Source organism: Delphinapterus leucas, chromosome 4, assembly GCF_059928025.1.
Source record: "Delphinapterus leucas isolate spDelLeu-1000000601 "Yukka" chromosome 4, BTC_Dleu_Yukka2, whole genome shotgun sequence".
In the NCBI taxonomy this organism is placed as follows: Eukaryota; Metazoa; Chordata; class Mammalia; order Artiodactyla; family Monodontidae; genus Delphinapterus; species Delphinapterus leucas.
In genome coordinates this window covers 26303492-26328753 of record NC_143132.1, presented here as the reverse complement: position 1 = coordinate 26328753, position 25262 = coordinate 26303492, and the positions used below count along the sequence as shown (strand labels likewise).

The window sequence follows — 25262 nt, the reverse complement described above, 5'->3', positions numbered from 1 at the left end:
TTCACACCTACAGTGTGAGAGGGTTCCCTTTTCTCCACACCCTCTCCAGCATTTGTTGTTTGTAGATTTTTTGATGATGGCCATTCTAACGAGTGTGAGGTGCTACCTCATTGTAGTTTTGATTTGCATTTCTCTAATAATGAGTGATGTTGAACAGCTTTTCATGTGCCCCTTGGCCATCTGTATGTATTCTTTGGCCCATTTTTTGACTGGGTTGTTTGTTTTTTAATATTTTTTAAAAAATAAATTTATTTATTTATTTTTGGCTGTGGTGGGTCTTCATTCTGCATGCAGGCTTTCTCTAGTTGTGGTGAGTGGGGGCTACTCTTCGTTGTGGTGTGTGGGCTTTTCATTGTGGTGGCTTCTCATTGCAGAGCACGGGCTCTAAGTGCATGGGCTTCAGTAGTTGTGGCACACGGGCTCAGTAGATGGGGCTCATGGTCTCTAGAGCACAGGCTCAGTAGTTGTGGCACACGGGCTAAGTTGCTCCGTGGCATGTGGGATCTTCCCGGACCAGGGCTCGAACCCATGCCGCCTGCATTGGCAGGCGGATTCTTAACCACTGCACCATCAGGGAAGCCCTGTGCAAAGGTCCAATTTGTTTGTTTTTATTTCCATTACTCTAGGAGGTGAGTCAAAAAAGATCTTGCTGTGATTTATGTCAAAGAGTGTTCTTCCTATGTTTTCCTATAAGAGTTTTATAGTGTCTGGCCTTACATTTAGGTCTTTAATCCATTTTGAGTTTATTTTTGTGTCTGGTGTTAGGGGAATGTTCTAATTTCATTCTTTTACATGTAGCTGTCCAGTTTTCCCAGCACCACTTTTTGAACAGACTGTCTTTTCTCCATTGTATATCCTTGCCTCCTTTGTCATAGATTACTTGACCATAGGTGCGTGGGTTTATCTCTGGGCTTCCTATCTTGTTCCATTGATCTATGTTTCTGTTTATGTGCCAGTACCATATTGTCGATTACTGTAGCTTTGTAGTGTAGTCTGAAGTCAGGGAGTCTGATTCCTCCAGCTCCGTTTTATTCCCTCAAGACTGCTTAGGCTATTTGGGGTCTTTTGTGTCTCCATATAAATTTTAAGATTTTTTGTTCTAGTTCTGTAAAAAATGCCATTGGAAATTTGATAGGGATTGCATTGAATCTGTTGATTGCTTTGGGTAGTATAGTCATCTTCCAATCCAAGAACATGGTATATCTCCATCTGTTTCTGTCATCTTTGATTTCTTTCACCAGTGTCTTACAGTTTTCTGAGTCCAGGTCTTTTACCTCCTTAGGTAGGTTTATTCCTAGGTATTTTATTCTTTTTGTTGCAATGGTGAATGGGATTGTTTCCTTAATTTCTCTTTCTGATCTTTCATTGTTAGTGTATAGGAATGCAAGAGATTTCTGTGCATTAATTTTGTATCCTGAAACTTTATGAAATGCATTGATTAGATCTAGTAGTTTTCTGGTGGCATCTTTAGGATTCTCTACGTATAGTATCATGTCATCTGCAAACAGTGACAGTTTTACTTCTTCTTTTCCAAATTCTATTCCTTTTATTTCTTTTTCTTCTCTGATTGCCATGGCTAGGACTTCCAAAACTATGTTGACTAATAGTGGTGAGAGTGGACATCCTTGTCTTGTTCCTAATGTTAGAGGAAATGCTTTCAGTTTTTCACCATTGAGAATGATGTTTGCTGTGGGTTTGTCATATATATGGCCTCTATTAGGTTCCCTCTATGCCCACTTTCTGGAGAGTTTTTATCATAAATGGGTGTTGAATTTTGTCAGAAGCCTTTTCTGCATCTATTGAGATGTCATATGGTTTTTCTTATTCAATTTGTTAATATGGTGTATCACATTGATTGATTTGTGTATTTTGAAGAGTCCTTGCATCCCTGGGATAAATCCCACTTGATCATGGTGTATGAACCTTTTAATGTGCTGTTGGATCCTGTTTGCTAGTATTTTGTTGAGGATTTTTGCATCTATATTCATCAATGATATTGGTCTGTAAGTTTCTTTTTTTTGTAGCATCTCTGGTTTTGGTATCAGGGTGATGGTGGCCTCGTAGAATGAGTTCGGGAGTGTTCCTCTGAAATTTTTGGAAGAGTTTGAGAAGGATGGGTGTTAGCTCCTCTCTAAATGTTTGCTAGAATTTGTCTGTGAAGCCATGTGGTCCTGGACTTTTGTTTGTTGGAAGATTTTAAATCGCAGTTTCAATTTCATTACTTGTGATCTGTCTGTTCATATTTTCTATTTCTTCAGTTTCAGTCTTGGAAGGTTATACCTTTCTAAGAATCTGTCTGTTTCTTACAGGTGTCCATTTTATTGGCATAGAGTTGCTTGTAGTAGTAGTAAGATGCTTGTAGTAGTAAGATGCTTTGTATTTCTGCAGTGCCCATTGTAACTTCTCCTTTTTCATTTCTAATTTTATTGATTTGAGTCCTTTCTCTCTTTTTCTTGATTAGCCTGGCTAAAGGTTTATCAATTTTGTTTATATTCTCAAAGAACCAACTTTTAGTTTTATTGATCTTTGCTATTGTTTTCTTTGTTTCTCTTTCATTTATTTATGCTCTGATCTTTATGATTTCTTTCCTTCTGCTAACTTTGAGTTTTGTTTATTCTTCTTTCTCTAGTTCCTTTAGGTGTAAGTTTAGATTGTTTATTTGAGATTTTTCTTGTTTCTTGAGGTAGGCTTGTATTGCTATAAACTTCCCTCTTAGAACTGCTTTTCCTGCATCCCATAGGTTTTGGATCATCGTGTTTTCATTTTCATTTGTCTCTCCATATTTTTTGATTTCCTCTTTGATTTCTTCAGTGATCTCTTGGTTATTTAGTAATGTATTGTTTAGCCTTCATGTGTTTGTGGTTTTTACGGTTCTTTCCCGGTAAATGATTTTTTTTTTTTGCGGTACGCGGGCCTCTCACTGTTGTGGCCTCTCCCGTTGCGGAGCACAGGCTCCAGAAGCGCAGGCTCAGCAGCCATGACTCACAGACCCAGCTGCTCCACAGCATGTGGGATCTTCCCGGACCGGGTCACGAACCCATGTCCCATGCATCGGCAGGCGGATTCTCAACAACTGCGCCACCAGGGAAGCCCTTTTTTTTTTTTTTTTTTTTTAGGTACGTGAGCCTCTCACTGCTGTGGCCTCTCCCGTCGCAGAGCACAGTCCCCGGACGTGCAGGCTCAGCGGCCATGGCTCACGGGCCCAGCCGCTCTGCGACATGTGCGACCCTCCCGGACTGGGGCATGAACCCGTGTCCCCTGCATTGGCAGGCGGACTCCCAACCACTTCACCACCAGGGAAGCCCCCTGTAAATGATTTATAATCTCATAGTGTTGTAGTCGGAAAAGATGCTTGATATTTGTTTTCTTAAATTTACCAAGGCTTGATTTGTGACCCAAGATGTGATCTATCCTCAAGAATGTTCTGTGTGCACTTGAGAAGAAAGTGTAGTCTGCTCTTTTCGGATGGAATGTCCTATAAATGTCAATTAAATCTATCTGGTCTATTGTGTCATTTAAAGCATGTGTTTCCTTATTAATTTTCTGTCGATGATCTGTCCATTGGTGTAAGTGAGGTGTTCAAGTCCCCCACTGTTATTGTGTTACTGTCAATTTCCTCTTTTATAGCTGTTAGCAGTTGCCTTATGTATTGAGGTCCTCCTATGCTGGGTGCATATGTATGTATAATTGTTATATCTTCTTGGATTGATCCCTTGATCATTATGTAGTGTCCTTCTTTGTCTCTTGTAATAGTCTTTGTTTTAAAGTCTATATTGTCTGATATGAGAATTGCTACTCCAGCTTTCTTTTGATTTCCATTTGCATGGAATATCTTTTTCCATACCCCCACTTTCAGTCTGTATGTGTCCCTAGGTCTGAAGTGGGTCTCTTGTAGACGGCATATATATGGGTCTTGTTTTTGTATCCATTCAGCGAGCCTGTGTCTTTTGGTTGGAGCATTTAATCTATTCACATTTAAGGTAATTATCGATATGTATGTTCCTATTACCATTTTCTTAATTGTTTTGGGTTTGTTATTGTAGGTCTTTTCCTTCTCTTGTGTTTCCTGCCTAGAAAAGTTCCTTAAGCATTTGTTGTAGAGCTGGTTTTGTGGTCCTCAATTCTCCTCGTTTTTGCTTGTCTGTAAAGCTTTTGATTTTCTCCTTGAATCTGAATGAGATCCTTGCCTGGGAGAGTAGCCTTGGTTGTACGTTCTTCCCTTTCATCACTTTAAATATATCATGCCACTCCCTTCTGCTGTAGAGTTTCTTCTGAGAAATCAGCTGTTAACCTTATGGGAGTCCCTTTTTATGTTATTTGTCATTTTTCCCTTGTTGCTTTTAATAATTTTTCTTTGTCTGTAATTTTTGTCAGTTTGATTATTGTGTGTCCTGGCGTGTTTCTCCTTGTGTTTACGCTGCCTGGGACTCTGTGCTTCCTGGACTTGGGTGGCTATTTCCTTTCACATGTTAGGGAAGTTTTCCACTATAATTTCTTCAACTGTTTTCTCGGGTCCTTTCTCTCTCTCTTCTCCTTCTGGGACCCCTATAATGCGAATGTTGTTGCGTTTAATTTTGTCCCAGAGGTCTCTTATGCTGTCTTCATTTCATTCTTTTTTTCTTTATTCTGTTCCACGGCAGTGATTTCCACCGTTCTGTCTTCCAAGTCTCTTATCCGTTCTTCTGTCTCAGTTATTCTGCTATTGATTCCTTCTAGTGTATTTTTCATTTCAGTTATTGTATTGTTCATCTCTGTTTGTTCTTTAATTCTTCTAGGTCTTTGTTAAACACTTCTTGCATCTTCTCGATCTTTGCCTCCATTCTTTTTCCGAGGTCCTGGATCATCTTCACTATCATTATTCTGAAGTCTTTTTCTGGAAGGTTGCCTATCTCCATTTCCTTTAGTTGTTTTTCTGGGGTTTTATCTTGTTCCTTCATCTGGTACATAGCCCTCTGCCTTTGCATCTTGTCTATCTTTCTGTGATTGTGGTTTCGTTCCACAGCCTGCAGGATTGTAGTTCTTTTTGCTTCTGCTGTCTGCCCTGTGGTTGAGACTTAATTTTAATCAGAAATGAAAGCTGAATGCTTTCCTGAGCCGAGTATGTCTGTGTGTTTGTGAGGGGCAAGGGGGAATGGGTGGGTCACAATCCAATTCAATAGATACTTACAGAAAATCTGTCTGTATGTTCACATTCTTAACTCCCCTGTTCGGTTTTACATTATAATTTACACTTTCCCTGGTCCTGATTAAGTTATATGTTAAATTTCTCGTACAGAATCTCAATCCCTGTGGAAGAAGTTTGGGGGTAAATAAATAATCCGTACACGTGGGTGAGACATTGTAATAGGTGCTTCAGGAGGTATGAGGAAGATGCCATTCCAGTACTATTGGCACACTTCAATCTGGAGGAGGGAGACTGACACTTATTCTCGAGTAAAATAAAACAAATAAATAAGGCAGAGCAGATGTGTTATGTGATGTAAAACCATATGTTTTTCTCATTATTCTCTTGGGGACCCACTGACTTCTGCAGATCATTTTCCCCCTTCACCTTGTGTACCAACCCTTCAGCCCACTGTTTATGCCAAACTTCTGGTTTCTTCCTCACACTGACCATGAAATGCCCTGCCTTATACTCACCCCCCCACCCCCATCATAGCCTTATCTTGGTATTTTAGGATTTTGGTCCTACAGTTCGCTTTTCAAACATCTCTACATCACAGTTCCTTGATCCCTCAAACACAGTGATTTTCTGTGCATTTCACTTAGGCAGTCAGTCCTCTCCTTACACTTAGTTCTTCCTTTGAAATCTTGAACTCTATTGTCACTATTTCCCAGCTTTGTCAAATTTTCATCACACCTTGCTGTCATTGAGATCTCCAGGCCCTTACCCCCTCCCACCCTGCTTCTAGTCTTCCAGTTACTTTAAAACCAGAATTTCTTCACTAATCCTGCATCCCATAGTCAGATTTCAGCTCGCATTCCTGGTGTGGATCAATGCTACAGGCCAGTTTCTTTGCTCCTCCTCATGGACTGGGGTGCACATCTGGAGAAAAAGTGCACATGCATAGCTGCATACATTAGGGAGACTGTTGGCTAGACTTTTTGGCTAGCCATTTGGCTAGACTTTTTCAATTACATTTATAAAACATCAGAACGTTTTATATATATATATATTATACTCACACACATATATTTATACACACACACACACATATATATATATATTTATTTATTTACTTTTTGGCTGCATAGGGCAGCTTCCAGGGTCTTAGTTCCCTGACCAGGGATTGAACCTAGATCCCGGAGTGGGAGTGCCGAGTCCTAACCACTGGACCACCAGGGAATTCTCAGCACATCATATTTTTAACAAAGACAAAATAAAAATAACTTTTCTGCCTTTGACTCCTTCAGTTCTTTTTAAATTCATTTTAAAATAGATCTTCTGGGCTTCCCTGGTGTTGCAGTGGTTGAGAGTCCACCTGCCGATGCAGGGGACGCGGGTTCGTGCCCCGGTCCGGGAGGATCCCTCGTGCCGCGGAGCGGCTGGGCCCGTGAGCCATGGCCGCTGGGCCTGCGCTTCCGGAGCCTGTGCTCCACAGCGAGAGAGGCCACAACAGTGAGAGGCCCGCGTACCGCCAAAAAAATAATAATAATAAAATAAAATAGACCTTTTATTTGAAGTATGACATTCATACATAGAATAGTATGCAGTTTAAAACATTATTTACCAGTTTACAGGTTAGAACATTATTACAAAGCAGACCCATCTATACAGTTATCACCCAGATCAAGGTATATTACATAACCTGCAACTCAGAAGTCCCCTCATGCCCCCTGCAGTCACTTCCTTCACTGTCTTCTGATTTCTAACAGCATAGATTAGTGTTGGCACTTTATATAAATGTTATATAAGTTTTTCTTATAAGTTTTTCTCCCTAAGCTTCCTATCATGCTTGTACAATTATTCCCATTGTGTAGCTCTAGTTTATTCATTTGCTTTGCTGTATGTTATCGCATTGTGTGACTGTACCACAGTTGACTTACCCATTCTACTGTTGAATGACATTTTTTCCCTCCAGTTTTCTGCTGTTGTGAAAAATGCGGCTGTGACATCCTCAGGCATTTGTTTTAGTGCACACGTACATACAGTTCTCTGACTATGACTGGCTTTCTGGGGTCTTATAGATTATACATCTGTGTAGCTTTAGTTGATGCTGCCAAACATTTTCAAAAGTTAATTGTAGGACTTCGCTGGTGGCGCCGTGGTTAAGAATACGCCCGCCAGTGCAGGGGACACCGGTTCGAGCCCTGGTCTGGGAAGATCCCACATGCCACGGAGCAACTAAGCCTGTGCGCCGCAACTACTACGCCCACGCGCCTAGAGTGCGCATGCCGCAACGAAGAGTAGCCCCCACTTGCCACAACTAGAGAACGCCTGGGCGCAGCAACGATGACCCAACACAGCCAAAAAAATAAACAAAAAATAAACAAAAAAGCAAAACAGAAAAAACAAAACAAACAAAAAAGGAAATAAACACACACACACACACACACACGAGAGTTAATTGTACCAGTTGACACTCCCATCAATAGAGATGAGAGTTGCTCCACATGCTCAACATAGCCTTTTCTCATTTTGTCTGCTCTGGTGGGTGTGTAGTGCCACATCATTGTAGTTTTCTTTTTCAAACATTTTTATTATGGAAAATCTCAAATAAATACAAAACTAGAAAAAAAAAGGGATGATAAACCATATATGTTTGCTCAGCTTCATCAGCTATTAGCTCATCCCTGTTGGACTTGTCGTGCCATTCGTGGTCCTTCGATTTTTCTCCCATTCCTCTTCACATAGTTCAGACTCGAACCAGTCTCCAAAAACCCCCCTATCCACATTTTTTTCTGCCTCTTTTATTCTAAGTAAATACTCTGTGCCTCCTTTGTTACAGAGGAAATGTCCTTCCCTCGAATCTTATTTAAAGATGTCTTATCCCGTTTTCTAGGTCTCGTTGTCTCCTGGGGTCTTGATCCTTCACTCTCTGAGTGTTCTGTTCTATGTATTTTAACCTCCCATTCTATTTGCTCTTTCCTTTTGAGTTATAAACATGCTCTACATTTCTCATTTCGAAACAGCCTTTCCTTGACCACACAGCACACTGCTATCTCCTACTCTTGGGAGCCATGTTCCTCAAAAGAGCAGGCATTTTCTGTCTCTGCTCACATATTTCCACCTCTAGTTAGAAATATCCCATTGCATCCTCCCCAGACCCCGAGCCGTCAATAAATCAGATTTGGCCTAGGTCACCAATGAGATTCTGATTGCCAAACCTAGTAGATACATGTCAGTGTCCTTTATTTACATAACAGATTTTGAGTTCTTCCTATATGAAAGGCTCTGCTTAGTGTGAGGGATATAAGATTAAATGACACCTTCCCAACACTACACGAATTTATTTCCTAGTAGGAATGATAGGCTTGGAAGATGACAGTTAGTTGTCATACTGGATACTGTCTATTTTATTTATTTATTTTTGGTTGAAGTAGAAAAGAATAGCTTTATTGCTTTGCCAGGCAAAAGGGGCCACAGCGGACTAATGCCCTCAAAACTATGCATCACCACCTGGAGGAGGTAATGAGTTTTATAGTAACGGTTCAAAGAGGAGGGCATGGTCAGCTCATGGACATTCTTCTGATTCGTTGGTAGTGAGGTAATTGGGAGTCAGCATCATCGACCCTGTTCCAACTGGTCTGCTTGTATGCAGCACACACTTAACTTCTTCTACCTGGTAGGGGTTTCAGTATCTGGTCTCAGGACTTAATGAACCGCAGGTTCTTGATGTCTCATCGCAGGAAGAATTCAGTGAGAGACAAAGTGACAGGTAAGAAGTGGATTTATTTAGAGAGAAGCACACTCCACAGACAGAGTGTGGGCCATCTCAGAAGGCCAGAGGGTCCTGGATACTGCGTATTGAAAGGATGATACCAAGTTTTGCTGGAACTGTTCTAAGAGCTTTACATGCATTATTTTATTTAAACCCTATAAAGAAGTAAGCATTGTTACTACTAATTCCCATTTTACAGAAAAAAAGTTAAGACTTTATTTATTTTTGGCTGCGTTGGGTCTTCGTTGCTTCGTGCGGGCTTTCTCTAGTTGTGAGCAGTGGCTACTCTTCGTTGCAGTGCGCGGGCTTCTCATTGCCGTGGCTTCTCATTGTGGAGCATGGGCTCTAGGAGCACGGGCTTCAGTAGCTGTGGCTCGCAGGCTCTAAGAGCGCAGGCTCAGTAGTTGTGGCACACGGGCTTAGTTGCTCCGTGGCATGTGGGATCTTCCCAGACCAGGGCTCAAACCCGTGTCTCCCGCATTGGCAGGCGGATTCTCAACCACTGCGCCACCAGGGAAGCCCCAATGTTAATACTTTAAAAGGCTAGAAACTTGCCCTGGCTAAGCATTTGGTAAGCTCAGTTTGAATTTGAATGCAGATCCGACTTCAGAGCCGATGCTATTTGTGGGCAGAACTGCTTGCATAATTCAGTCTGCTCATATGTCAGAAATGTCTGCACTTGCTGTGAGGTGAACTCAGAGAACTGTCGCTACTGCCTTTGAGTTGTGCAAGGAGGGGAGGGGATGGATGTTGAGGGAAGGCTTCTTGTTGGTTGCTTGATTGATGGACATATTTAGATCTGAAACATAATTTACTAACACCGTTTATTTATGTTTGAGCCCTAGAGAGACAACATGTCCAAAGTGATAGAGCTTTTTTGTGACAAACTTGCCAGCAGATCCTGGTCTGGTATTTATTTCTCTGTTTAAAAAAAAGGGTCCACCCAAACTCCTGAACCATGTGCTACCTAAACTGCCGTCTTCTTGGAAGTCTAGTATAGGAGAGGAATAGTGTAAATCCTGAACCCTCCTTCCACCAAGGTGATTGCAATGGGGTCTAATAACTTACTCACTGTGTTACTTTGTAGTGACTTTTAAAAGGAAATGTCTTATGTCCAGGGGTGTTCACTGGTGGACTTCTTCTTGCAGGACGAGTGTGGCTTGGGAGCCAATCTGCCTAGCTTTGTATCTTGCTCCCATAGTAGTTTAGATACCTCTCAGTGTCTCTGTTTCTTCACTGTAAAATCGGGATGATATTAGTACCTCTCTCAGAGTCGTTATGAGGCTTGAAAGAGTTAATATGTGTAAAATATTTTGAGACGTGCCTGGCACATAATAGGTACTCAGTCACTGTTAGTTACTATTTATGGTTAAGATGATGGTTTCCTCATTTCCGTCTCAGTTTATTTCCTGGGCACTTGCTTTTTGATTTCTCATTCGGGGTGGCGAGCTGAGAATTGATATTTAAAAAAACAGCATAGAAAAAAACAGCATTAAATAAGTATACTTAATGTCATTTCTCATTGTTATCTGACTGTAAGTATTATTTTCTTAGCTCTAAGTACATATTAACATCCTGTATTGAGTAACACATGGGAATTAAACAAAAACTCCTAGACAGCAAAGAGCGTAATTTCTGTCTACCTTCTGGTATTTTCTTTTCTTCCCCAGCAATATTTAAAGGCCTAGTTGGGGTAGTTAACTAGTGTTAACATACTTAAAGTGTTTTTCTTTTTCCTTTCTAGAAAGAAACACTATTTAGGTGAATTTTTTTATTTTATTTTATTTTTTTTTGCGGTACGCGGGCCTCTCACTGTTGTGGCCTCTCCCGCTCCGGATGCGCAGGCTCAGCAGCCATGGCTCATGGCCCAGCTGCTCCGTAGCATGTGGGATATTCCCGGACCTGGGCACAAACCCGAGGCGGACTCTCAACCACTGCGCCACCAGGGAAGCCCTATTTAGGTGAATTTTAAACATTGCTAATCCCAAAACAACTCCCTGGTGAGAAGGAAATTGGCCGATTGGCATTAGGATCAAGGAAATGGTCTAAATAGCTTGGCAGTTGCATTTTTGCAACATTTAAAACAGGGTTTAAAGTATCCCAGTGACTTACTTGCTAACCCAGACATCTGATGTGTAGTATTTGTTACCAGACACACACAACAAAATTATACATGATCAATCCCTTAAACATACCACTTACTGATTTTCCCAGTTTATTTTTTAACATTGTTCTCATGAATTATTATTGAATGTTACTGTATTTTTATGTAAGTTTCCTGAATTCTATATTCTGAATTAAGCAGCACAATTGAACATCTTCTCTATTTAAAATAGTAACCTCTATGACATACTTTGACATTTCTCACAAAAGTCAATATCAAATATGTTCTTTGTAATAATTGACATGAAGGTCATCATAACATACCCCTTTTCAAGAAACTAAAGAAATATGCAAGACTTCTGGAATGTGAAGTTAAATTATTCTTATTTTTATTCCTAGTTTTTCTTTTTTGTTAATATCTTTGGGATGACTCCAGATTTTCTTTCTTTCTTTCTTTCTTTTTTTAAATTTTTGGCTGTGTTGGGGCTACTTTTCATTGCGGTTCATGAGCTTCTCATTGTGGTGGCTTCTCTTGTTGCGGAGCACGGGCTCTAGACACGCGGGCTTCAGTAGTTGTGGTGTGTGGGCTCAGTACATGTGGTGCACAGGCTTAGCTGCTCTGCGGCATGTGGAATCTTCCCGGATCAGGGATCGAACCCATGTCCCCTGAATTGGCAGATGGATTCTTAACCACTGCGCCACCAGGGAAGTCCAACTCCACATATTCTGAGAAACCACACATTGTTGTGTAACATTTTTCTCATTTTGCTTCATGCTGTTCTAGAGACAGATAGACAAGCAACTTTTCTTCATTCCTAGTTGTGATTTTAGAATATTCATGAATAAAAGTTTTTCTTAATGTCATATTTCTTTCATGTTAATATAACTATACTTAGGGATTTCCCTGGTGGTCCAGTGACTAAGACTCCACGCTCCCAATGCATGGGACCTGGGTTCGGATCCGTGGTCAGGGAACTAGATCCCATGTGCTGCAACTAAGAGTTTGCATGCTGCAACTAAGACCTGGTGCAGCCAAATAAATATGTAAATATTTTAAAAAATGAGTGACTGATCAGGTAGGCTGCTTTAAAAAAATATATATATATAACTAAACATAAAGTTGCGTACACATTAATTTCTTACCACATTTGCTAACACTTCTTGTAATGTGAATATTAAAGTAATAAGCACCTGTCTTTGCTCCTGTTAGCATACGACCAGGCTTGTTCAGCTCCCTCTGAGCTCCGTGTATCTCCAGTGACTTCACTGTTCCTTTCCTTTACTCCCCTGGATGCACAGTCTTCCCGTGGCTCTCCTTCCCATACTTTTCCCCGAAAGGTTTCATGGTCCTCTCTCCCATCACCACTCCTCTTTCAAATAGCTCCTTCACCTTCCCTCTGCTCTGAGCTCCCGCCCTCCACTGGAACTGAGCAGTTTCGTCCAAGGCAGGTCTGGGGTCTTGTTGAATTAAGGCTTGGAACATGCCCTCCAGAGATGAAACCCTGGCCCCCTGTTAAGCAAGTGAAAGTATGTGCTTAAGGGTAGGGACATGTGAACAACTACCTTCAGTAGAGGTGCGGGTTGTGTAATTGAGACTAGGAAGCAATTAACACTGCCTGTGGGGATCTGGGAAAACTTCAGAGTAGGTCACAGGTGAGAGGTACTTTGAATGGCTACAGGTGCTTTCAGTGGGAGAAACTGGGCCTTTCAGATGAGGGAAACGTGCACAAACACAGGTGCTCCGCAAGTGTGCGCTTAACTCATCTTTTCCCCCTTGGTGCTTCCTCTGATTTCTTTGCTTTCCTTCTGTGATTGGCTCCAGACCAGGATACTTTCATTGTTGTGGTTCCATCTTTAATAGAGAAAAGTCTTAACGCATTTTCACCTACTTTTAGCCACATTACATCTTGTTAATTTTTCCCCACTATTTTGAAATGAAACATCTTTCATTTCTGCTAGATCCTCAGTTTCCCTTCTCTTACACAAAGGTACTACTTGTGCCTGTGAGTTTTCCTTTTCCTTTTTTTTTTTTTAAGCTGAGCACCAGAAATTTTGCTAGGCAATCAATGATAATCAAGAAGATTTGGCTTCTAAATCAAATGCGAAATATTCACCGTGGGTACAGGGTAGGAAGGACACACAGTGAAGAAGCAACCTCAGTAAAACAGGGTAAGTACTTGTGATGGAGGCCTTATCAGCTGGCCGAGGAGTCCATTGGATTCAGTCCGTATTTGGGCACAAAGAAAGAATGCTTTCTGGGGAAGTGCCTGAGCCGAGACCAAAGTAATAGAAGTGAGTCCAAAAGGTGGGATGGAGCAAGGGAGGCAGTGTTATAAAGCGTGTGGGTGCTCAGTGCTGAGGCCCGCGGGGAGAGTGTGGGTGCTGAGCAGCCAGAGGTGGGGAGGCGCCTGCTCACCAAGGGCCTTGAGGAGGATAAAGGTGTCTGAACCAGGGAGGGGCTGCCAGGGGTGTTCAGACATGGCAGTGGTATAGTTTCAGAAACAGCTGTTCAGAGCACATAGGTGAAGCATGGAGGTGATCAGAATGAGGTAGAGTGGGTGCAGGGAAGACAGCAGGCTCAGCCTGTGGGAGAGATGGTAGTGGCCTGGATATAGAGAAAAATGGTTGCATTTGGGATATTTTAATTTGACACCAATTCTGCTGTCTGTGGGGGGGGCCCTCTCCCCACATCCACCAAGGAATGCTTTGACACCAGCTGGGTGTTCTGACATCATCCACCCGGAGGTAGCGTCAGACCCACAGGTTCATAAGGGCTCGGTCCTGCGAGCTTGCCACCCTCCCTCATGCGCACACACACTTCAGACGCCAGTTGCGCGTTCAGGTTGTCAGCTATGCTTCTGACCAGCCCGTCATAGATCTGGGGTTCCCACCACCCTCTCCTTAGCTCAATTTACTAGAGCGGCTCACAGAACTCAGAGAAATTTTTACTTACTAGATCATCAGTTTATTATAAAAAGGATATACAGCCAAATGGAAGATGCCTAGGGCAGGGTATGGGGAGAGTCTTGGTGCTTCCCTGCTCTCTGAGCATCTCCATGTGTTTAACAACCCAGTTCTATCCTAATACTGTCCTCTTGGGTTTTTATAGAGTCTTCATTACAGAGGCATGATGGATCAAATCATTGGCTGCTGGTGAATGAACTTAATCTCCAGCCCCTCCCCCCCCCCAGGGTTGGGGGTGGGATTGGTAGTTCTAATCCTCTCATCACATGATCACCTCCCCTGGCAACGAGCCCATCCTTACCGTTCCTTAGGCATTCTCTAAAAGTCCCGTTATCATAACAAAAGACACCTTGATCGCTCCTAGGAGCTCTGTGCCAGGCACTGGGACACAGACCAAATATATATGTATTATAAATCAGAGCATCAAAGTTACATTAAGGAGGTACCAGTTCTTATCGAATTAGGGCTCCGCCCTTCGACCGAATGTAACATAATCACCTCCTTAAAGGCCCTGTCCCCAACACAGTCACATGGGGGATTCGTTAAGGCTTCCCAAAGAACTATGATGGGACACGATTCAGTCGCTAGCACACTCCCCCCAGAGTATTATTATACTTGTATATTTATTATTAAACGTGTATGTTAAAGGTCATATTCTTTTTGAAAGATCTAATTTGATTAGATAACTACCTTTGCTGTCAGGTAAGTGGAATTAAACCTGGTGGTGGCAGTGTTTAGTTGAACTTCCATTAATATAAGTGGGAGTCGATTTTACTACCTGAAAGCCATATTTTAGTCAGGTCCTTTGGCTGGAGCGGGCTCGTTCTGGCCTAGTGTGTTTGCTCTAGTTCTTTGTCTCAGGTAGGAGAGCTTGGATTTCTTACCCTAATTCTGCTACCTGTTATTAGGCATCTAGGTTGTTTTCGGATGCTGCCTTTTGTTGGACATTGGGGTTGTTTTCAGATACATGCTTGCACGTATTAGGTCTTGTGAGTTCAGCCTCAATTCCTCAAAGTGGGTTTGCGCGTTTGTATTTCACAGGCCTCCTGTAGTGTTGGTCCAGTAAGTTGGACTCGCCCTCCCTGGGTGCTGCAATATTTCCAACACTTTTGCCTAGCTTGGCTCTTTCTGTTTCCATTGTCTTATACAAAGGTACTTGGGCCTGTGAGTTTGCTTTCCTGTGCTGTGCCCAGTGTATTGTGACCTGCTTACCTTGGGCATCCAGAATGTCTTGAATGCCATTTGATTCTGTTGTAATGAAGCATTTCATTGATTGCTTAGATCTCTAGACAGCTTATGTAGGAGCCCCTCTCTCCACCCAGGTGAAAACACCTCACCCGGTCACTGCTTGAAAGATCCCTGTGCATATGCCATCTTTGGTCAGACTCCACATTTAGTGTCTTGCTTGTATAGATAAATATGTGGAAAACATGTTTCAGATCCTTCCTTTTGTCTCATTTCCTCAGTGATAGAATAGCAGAAAACCGTCCTTCGTTCAGCAAGTTTTGTTGAAAGCTAAATGGTGATTTTTTTTAACCTAAGATTTTTAATATAGTTAAACTTATGTGTTTTTCTTCATAGCTTTTGTGTTCTCTGTTTTGTGTTCTCTAGTTTTCTTTAAGACTTTCTTCAGTCAAAACATTATCGAAAATTCTCACACATTTACTTCATTTTTTTGTTTTAATCAACTGTAAAGTTTCATGAGCACGTTCCAACTTCCTATGATTTTAAGATTGACAGAAGGAAAACATAGCTGAAGACATCCAGGTTAACATGTACCTTAAACTTGAAAAGAAATGAAAGAAATAAGGCAGGTTTTCAGTTGCAAACGTTGCCTGCCTTCTAGAGGAGTACTGCCTGCCATGCTCTCCAGTTCTGCTCCTTTCTGATGGTGGAAACAGATCGAAGTCCTTGGCAGAAGATGACAACATCAAAGCTGAAAAATACTCTGATGAATTCATGTCATTTTGATGCTCAGATAGAAGTCAGACTGGGCAGAAGAGAGGTTCCACAGACTCAAGTGATTTGGAATTTGGAGATTAGAAAAAGCAAGCAGAAAACTGGGAGATGTTATTTCAGTCACTGCCAAAAAGGGACATGATTCAGTCTGTTTATTTACATAATCCAGTGCTGAGCACTTATTAACAGGACCCTCCAAGTACTTGTAGTTGATCATGTGCTGCGTATTTCATCACATTCCGAATATGTTTGAATAAAATTATAAGAAGATTTGTTATTTGACTTAGTTTTGAGACCATGTTTGAACTTACAAGTAGTTTGCAAGTTGAATTATCACTCAACTTGCTGCATAAATAGAATTGGGCAGTGTTAAGAATATCCAGAGACACTGCCTGAGACCAAGTGTCTGCCTTTTGTCTTCTACAATTTGTGACTGATGCATACCTCAGTGCTTGAAAAACTATGCCCTCGTGCAGAGAGGCCCCTTCAGTGTTGCTAGGAAACCCAATAACTGTTTTCTACCATCTTGAGATTTTAATTCATTTCTAGTGCAACACAATGAAGAGCAGTTGAATGTTTTAAACATTTTTTTGGAAAAAGAAATGCTGAAAGCCATTTAAGAGTCTGTTTAAAATTTCTTTTAGCAGTATACATATTAAGGAAGTCTCATTATAAAGCTCACCTTTCTTAAAATCTCAGTTGCGAAAAATAACTAACAGTTTGATATCTATCCAGATCATTTTTATACACATGTAACTGTTTTCTAAGATACTCTTTAAAAGAAAAGTAATTTTTATGTATCAAAGAAGAAAGAATGGATGATACTATCATGAAAACGAAGTTACATTTCATTCTAATGAACTGTAGTATAAGTACGGAGAACATGAATTAGGAGAATTTAAACTTTTACTCATTTAGATATCTAATTGATGCCTCTAAACTTTTCATTTGATTTTTTATAAAATAAAAGCCCTAGAAGCACAGAGTAACCAGGAAGTTTTAATTGTTTTTTTTTATAGCAAATTTTCATTCTTACTTATATATTTTTGCCTCCATATTTTTGGGCTGTGTCTTGATTTGTTTGAAATGGAATTCTCATCCTGGACTGTACTTAGATTGTTCCTATCTTACATCATACATATGGTATTCATACCCAGACAAATGCAGACAATTGTAGGAGCTGTAGACAGGAGATCTTCAAGTAGTAGGACCTTCTGGCAGATTAATGCTATTTTTCAACATTTCTAAAATTCATCAAACTTATAATCCAGTCACCAGTTATTTTCTACTAATGTGCAAGGAACGCAACAGAGGATAAAGGTATCCACAATTTCTGCTGACCCTGATGGAGCTAATGGTGAATCAGGGCATGCATTTAAAAAATTCACTTAAAATTACAAGGTAGTATGGGAAGATAAGCTCATCGATATCTAGAAGATGGGACAAAAACCATGGAGCCTGAGTTTATAAATGAAAAAAAAAAAAAGAAAGACGATAGTATTCGCTGAGTGCCAAATGGGTGATAATGGATAGCAGAAAGTAGAGTACTGTGAGCATTACTAGGAAGACAGAGGAAAAATCATTGTAGGCTGGAGAGGTAGCGGAGTGCCTGAGTGAATGAGGTGGGAATGGAATTGAGCTTATTAGAAATGATAGAAAGTATTTATTCAGAGGATTGAATATTAATCAGGAGAAATAGTTGTGATTATACAGATACCTATCAAATCATACCATCTAAAATAGAAATGTGCACGTGAAATGGAGAATGGAGTAGTATGGACTTCTGGGGGGATGGTAAGTGGTCCATTTGGGCTGAATCAGTGGTTTTGGATGGCATATCAATCTTTGGTGTTTAACAAACCAACCCAAACTTTAGAGGCTTTAAAAGAACGATCGTGTATTAGTTCATGATCCTGTCTAGGGTCACTCCTGGAGCTGCAGGCAGCTGGTGTGGACTGGGCTGGTGTTTTAGGGTGGCTGCAGGTTGGGTACTTAACAGCTGTTGGTCTGACACCTCAGTTCTCTCTATGTGGAGCAGCAACGCCTCTTGAAGCCTAGCCTTGGGACTGGCTCACCAGTACTCAGGCTACTTTCTATTGGCCAAAACAAGGCCACCTCTGATTTAGGGGAGGGCCTGCAGAGAGTCTGTGTCCAATTTTAATTTGCTGTTTGATGAGTGCACTTAAATGTGATAAAAGCCTAGGATGGTGCCTGAATATAAATGGTCTTGAATGTAACCTGACTTTTCTTTCCTTCTCAATCTATTGGCTACAACCTTACTAACATTTCATTACAACTGATAGTCCGTGTGTATTAAGCCTCTTCTACGAGCTAATGGAAAGCTTCATGTGATGGATAATAATATAATTCTTCATTTTGGTTTGTTCTGTTGGAATGCGTCATTTGAAAACCAGCAACAAAATCATCATTATGGAGAATTAGGACTTGGATTTACTTTTAATTTTGCTCCGTGTTTATTTTTATGGTGTGAGCAGGGGTATGGGAAGTGGGGGAGAGAGGAAAGCCCCATGTATCATAATCTTTGTGCTTGGGGCCTCTTCCAGGTCATCATCCAGCCCGGAAAGTCAGGCCCACGTTGTAGAGCTGCTGAACGGAAACCAGTGTATTCATTTGAAACTTCAGATCTGCATACGTTACACATTTGACTTTACCTATAAGAAAATGTTAGGTTATCACAAGAAAAACATACAGTGACAGACTAGTGTGGTTCAAACTTTTATAGTGTAAATAGTAAAAAAAAAAAAAAAAAAAGTTTTGTGTGATAGTTCATTTACAGACTAAATTTGCATTTTATATTAAGTTGTTGGTTGCTCAAACTGTAATCTTTATTGTAAGACATAGGTAGTGAACAGATCTATGTGTGAATTAAACTTGGTATTTTTTCCCTTATTGGTAAGAAATAGCATCATTTTGCTTGTAGTTAATTTCCATCTATTTTGCATGTAAAAGATACTGATTTTGTTACAGTAAGTCATTAGCCACAAGGAGGAGACTTTTTTTTCAATTCTTATGGGGTTACAGTGGGTTTTAGCCACCTCTCACAAACTCAGTTGGAAGAAACTATGTTGGAATTTTTGTTTGGGGCTCAGGACATCTATTTTTGCTTTTATAGAGTTTTCAAATATTGCCACCCAACATTAGTGTGATCTAAGTGGAAGTTTCATAGAATACAAATTTGCGAATAGGTTATGGAATTTTATGACGTCTTTTAAAAAATGATATAATAAATATGCCTGACTTTTTCAGAAGGGAAATAAGAAGGGACAAACAGTAAGAAATGTCTTAAAGATAATATTGAGGTCAATTATTTGGTACATTTAAAAATATATAAATTGACAGTTTCTTCTCTTTTTGAATTGTCATCAAAATTTATTACTTAGAAATATTTTTAAGCATTCGATAAAAGTTACAGAATCAAATTTAATAAAAATTTGGAATTACAGAAGCCTTGGCAGGAAACGTGTCAAAATTCATCAGCATGTGCCCCAGTGATGGGAGTTCCGAGTGTGTCCCTGGCACCATGGAAGCGTGAATTAATATGGCCTTGAATTAGTATGACATAATTGCCCTTTCAGAGACTCTAGCCAGGTTCAGTTTTAAACATCTGCTTGGATAATAGAAATCCTTTACTAGGTTCTTACGATTCATATGAGAATGCTGGTATTCCATATAATGTTGGGAACTTCCCAGTGTTCTGAAAGGAAATTGTATTGAATAAGATGGATATTAATATTTGTCATTCTATTTCTACAGAAGCACAGACTTAAAAACTGGGGACCGCTGAGTTGGAATTTCACCACTGTGGTCCCAAATAAAATCCTGTTTCACCCACATCCTGTGCTCCCTCTGAAGAGCTGAGGTGTGCTGAGTGTGCTGCCAGCCTGAGAGCAGATGCTCAGTTGATATACATGTTTCATATTCTAGATTTCGCCAGAAGTTTGAGTATCACTACTCCTGAACAGATGATTGAAAAGGCCAAAGGGGAAACTGCCTATTTGCCATGCAAATTTACCCTCGGTCCAGAAGACCAGGGACCTCTGGACATCGAGTGGCTGCTATCACCAGCTGATAATCAGAAGGTGGATCAAGTGGTATGTGTTGCTTACTCGGCAGATGCTGGGGAACTGGTCTTCGGTGTCTGTCACTGTGCTGATAACGTGTGGGGGGACCTGGGGAGCTATGAAGAAAGTCATAGCTTATGGTGTAGGTGAGGAAGGCACATGCTGTGGAAATTGAGGACACTTATGTAATGGAGTGAAGTGAACAAGTGACCTCCGATTTCAAGAGGAAGAAAAGGTCACCAGACTTCTTAGAGAAGGCTGCAAGGAAGGAGAGGAACTTGGGAACGTTCTGAAAATCTGGACTTGGAAGTATATGTGAGCCAGGGAGCAGGGGAGGCGTATATGGAGCGGGTATGACAGTGCAGCAGGAATGTGCATAACGTGTTAGGGGATGCCTGGTAAACTAGGCTTTGTGAAAGGTTAGGTAGGATTGAATTTTTACATTTCACACAAGGATTCCACTACCAGTATAAGGGTCAAGTCTAACAGTGTAATGAAGGTACGTATTATTACAGTCTGCTTTCCATATTTTTGCAAGTTAAATATCCTATACATTGAATTCCTTAAAAATCAAAACAGCAGTTGGCCCTTCATATCTGTGGGTTCCCCATCTGTGGATTCAACCATTCATGGATTGAAAATATTCGGGAAAAAAAAAATCCAGAAAGTTCCAGAAAGCAAAACTTGAATTTCCCACATGTCAGCAACAATGTACATAGCATTTACATTGTATTAGGTATTGTAGGTAATCTACAGATGAGTTAAAGTATATGGGAGGGTGCATATACTTTAAATCATCTCATAAGTACGCTATCTTGTATGAGGGGCCTGAGCATCTGCGGATTTTGGCATCTGAGGAGGGGAGGGGAAAGGAGGTCCTGGACCACACCCATCCCCACCGGGGGTACGGAGGGATGTCTGTATTATTATTTTTTTATTTTAATTTTTTTTATAATTAAGATCTAGTTTCTTTTTCTTTAATTTATTCATTTTAATTTATTTTTGGCTGTATTGGGTCTTTGTTGCTGCACGCGGGCTTTCTCTAGTTGCAGTGAGCGGGGGCTACTCTTCGTTGTGGCGTGCAGGCTTCTCTTCGTTGTGGCGTGCGGGCTTCTCATTGCGGTGGCTTCTCTTGTTGTGGAGCACGGGCTCCAGGCACGCGGGCTTCAGTAGTGGTGGTTCGCGGGCTCTAGAGCTCAGGCTTAGCAGTTGTGGTGAGCGGGCTTAGTTGCTCCGCAGCATGTGGGATCTTCCCGGACCAGGGCTCGAACCCGTGTCCCCTGCATTGGCAGGCGGATTCTTAACCACTGTGCCACCAGGGAAGCCCTGGGATGACTGTATTATTATAGAATTTTTTCTAATTACAAATTAATAAGAGCCTAATGTAGAAAACTTGAAAAGCCAAAAGTAGCACAAAGGAGAAAAATTGCCCTATAACCTTGTTATTAAACCAGGTTCCTTTGCCTGACTTGCAGCAAGACAAATGCTGAAAGACAAGAGCTGAGATGCCAAAGTTTGCAGCTGAGAAAGAGTTACTCACAAGGCAGCCAAGTGAGGAGACAGAACAAATCTCAGATCTGCCTCCCTGAAGGCAAGGGGCTTGACATATTTATGAGATAAAGAAGCAGGGTGGCCTTAGGCATGGGGAAAGGTGTTTGGAGTTAGGAAAAGGTGAGGTCATCAGTGTTCTGTGCAGATATATCTTAGTTACTTGCTTTTTCTTGAGATTCACGTTCAGAAATGGAGACACTTAGCATGATTGAGGGTGGAGTTTTCAGCCCTCTGACGTCAAAAGGCCATTCAATGGACACCTGCCCAGACTCAGTTTTAGGGTCGGTGGTCCCAACCAACCTTAGCTGGTTTGAACTGGACAGAAGCCAACTCCCAGTTCCTGGAAAACAACTTAAGCCCCCCCATCACTGTGTGACCCATACATCAGCATTGTCTATAAAGGTGGTTAAGGAGTTAAAAAATAATTAAGGCGAGCTGGGTCAGAGAAGGTAGGGTACAAGTGGAGGGGTTTTGAACAAGCCATGCTTTTATGTGCTGTTCTCTAAGACAAGCTCAAGAATTCCTGTTAGTCACCAGTTTCTGTTAACCCTTTGGGGGCATGATTTCAACCTCATCTCCAAATACACATATCATGCTTTGCCTTTTAATGGTACCAGAATATTCCACTAATTTAGAGTGCCTCATATTAGCTTTGCCTGATATATTTAATTTAAAAAAATCAGTGTTAATAAATTATATTAAACCAGGGAGAGAAAAAGAAGTTCGAGTATTTGGAGGAATATTATATATAATATATTTGGAAGGGAAATTTTTACTTATGGTCCATATTAAAGAAGGGGTTATCCAGCCGTTTAATGGCTGAATCAGTGCAGTTAGGTAATTAACTATTTTTGGCAAATACAAGCAGTCTGTCCATGATGTATTTGTGAAGAAGAAAATTAAGGTGCTTTCCCAAGTTGTAAATGTCTAGGGCCACCCCCTCCAAGGATATATCTCTGCCCTGATTCTGGTATTAGAACTTCCTTCTCTCCTCCTAAGCAAAATAAGTTGAGCCTGACTCATCCTGTATACTCAGCCCAGATACCCTGTCCCCTCTCATCTTACTCTTCATCCCCTCTCTCTTTTTTTTTTTTGCGGTACGCGGGCCTCTCACTGTTGTGGCCTCTCCCGTTGCGGAGCACAGGCTCCGGACGCGCAGGCTCAGCGGCCATGGCTCATGGGCCCAGTCGCTCCGCAGCATGTGGGATCTTCCCGGACCTGGGCACAAACCTGTGTCCCCTGCATTGGCAAGCGGACTCTCAACCACTGCGCCACCAGGGGAGCCCCATCCCCTCTCCGCTTTCCATGGCAGTGCCAGCACCCTGAGTGCAGGCTTCTACCTGAGGTCCTACACACCCCGGACTCCCTCACCAGTGCAGTGCCCATCCCCCTTTAGAGTCCAGGACTCTGGTTCCGTAGTTAAGATGCATGAATGGAGAGCACAGGTCATAAATGCTTCTGGCTTAAGACTCACGGGTGAAGCCCTGTGACCAGGTACGTCTCGAGACCAAGAAGTCCAGCATGCCCTATAGCCTTGCGTTTCTATTCATGTAAGGAGACAAGGACTTCTGTGCTGAGTGGGAGGCCCAACCTTGCTGCCTGCAGGACTTGTGAGACACGTGTGAAACTAGGAACTGGGTTGAAGTGTCCATTTCTGGGCAATTCTGGCAAATTTGGCAAAGCCTAGCCTCTAACCTAAAACACAGTAAAGGAAGACCAAAAGGAAGAAGGGCCTAGGGAGAGATTGATGCAGAAGAGGATGCCTACATAGAATCTCAGCTACATTATAATGCTCGCCAAATCCTTATTTTAATATTTTTAAGCTAGCAGGCAGTGCGGTGGGGGACTGGGCTGGAGGAATTTCCATCATTCCCTGTGTGATCTCTTTAGTCAGCAAACAGTTACCATGTACTGTGCACTTACTGTGTGCTGGGCAGTGTTTTATATACTTTAATTATATATACTTATTTTTAAGCCTTAAAACAGCATCCCGGAATGAGGATCATTTCCTGTGAGGAGGAGGAAAGTGAGGCCCAGGGATTTGAAGGAACATGCCCAGGGTCACGGCGCTGGCAACAGACACAGCTGGGGGTCTGAACCCCAGTCTCTCTGACCCTGCCCTGCCCGCCACCCCCAGCCCGCACTGCACTAACGTGTACTACCTCCTCTGTTTCCTCCTGTGTAAAATAGGACCAAGTACACCTGCCTCGGGGTTGTGGTAAGAATTCTCTGAAATACAATATGCATTAGCATTTTGTAAGCCTGTAAGTCATAAAGAAATGTTTATAAAGTCAGTCAGTATACAGTGGCAGGCCAAATGGATCTGGTTTGCATGTCAGCTGTGCGACTTTGGGAGAGTAGGTCTGTGACAGCCCCTGCTTTCCTCAGGTTAAAGGTTAAACGTGGATAGTGTCTCCATCGCTGCTGGGTTGTAAAGAGGAATCAAAATTGCCTGGTAAATGTTACTTCCCGGTTTCTTAACTACTGTTTATAAGACTGTTTTCATGGGAAAACATTGAGTTAGTTTACAAAAATGACTGACAGTTGGAGACACATTTTATTTGTCAGGCCCTCCTTGAAAGACTACTGAGGCGTGTGTGTAGCAAAATGAGGGACTGAACTTTGTGGCTCAGGAGAGTCCACAGTTTAATATAGAGGAAGAGACACTATCTCATTTGAGGAGTTCTCAGTGTTGCTGTTGTCAATTGGGTGTGGGGAGAAGATGGAACAAACAAAGTGATGGCTTGTTTTATAGAGTAAGTCAGCTGTGGACCCTTCGACTGCGTCTTTTATTTACTTAGCAAACCGGTATTGAGTGCGTCTGCAGTGCAGACACTTTATACAAGCAAAAGATCTTTAGTGAATTGGGGGTGGGGTCATCATGGTAGGGGAGGTGATAATAGAAGAACCCAAGTCTGTGTCCTGGAGAAATTCCTACAGGTGGCACTGATTCTGATCTTATTGTTCATAATAAACATCTCAGATAAAAAATTATTTGCAGGATGTAGACTGTAGTTGTCTTTTCTGATTATTATTTGACTTTGGTACCACTGCTCTTTGGCTCTTGGGTCTCAGATGGCCAGAATGAAGGATTTTATTAGCGAATGAAAAATTATAAAGTGTGTTCAATTAATTTTAGTGATAGTTAGAGATGACTATTATAAGTTATTTTCCAAGTCAAGTTTAGCAGAATTTATTTTCCCTCTAAATCTAGCCTTTAGTTATTTCCATCAAAGCCTATAACAGTGGGTCAGAAAACTTAGTGGAATTAGGAAAGGTCTTTGCTCTTAGTCACAGATTAATTGGAAGGTCCTGTTAACCTGGCTGGGTACACACATCTTAACAGGTTTATTTTATTATTTTATCTATTAGAGTCTGGAACCTTCGAGTGCCTCCAACTTAGTATATTAAGACAAAAAATGTTTTCTTTTTTTGTTTTTAAGTTCCACTGGTAAATTATCATAAGCCCCTTTTGGGCAGTAGTGGTGGTTTGTACCTGATTTTATACAGTTGATCGGCATACTGCATCCTCTGAGGCAGCTGAAAATAGAGTGTATCAGAATTCACAAATCCATGCTCTTGTGGAGTCTCACCGAATGGCTTTCTGATAGAGGGCTACATAATCATGTGGCGGTCTTGGTTTCCCCATTTACAATGACAGTGTGTGACCATACTTAGGGATCGTATTGTGGTTTCTTTCCGTTTTCTTAACCTGTGATTT

General features: G+C 41.4%; 1 protein-coding gene across 6 annotated transcripts in view; it reads left to right on the top strand.

Moving 5' to 3' along the window:
* CXADR (CXADR cell adhesion molecule) overlaps nt 1-25262 on the top strand; it is an 88862-nt gene that overhangs the window by 11214 nt on the left and 52386 nt on the right. For all 6 annotated transcript variants that reach the window (XM_089910375.1, XM_089910372.1, XM_089910373.1 and 3 more), the window contains exon 2: nt 19854-20020. In XM_089910375.1, coding sequence (XP_089766501.1) covers nt 19854-20020 — 167 coding nt within the window. The remainder of the gene's footprint in view (nt 1-19853; nt 20021-25262) is intronic.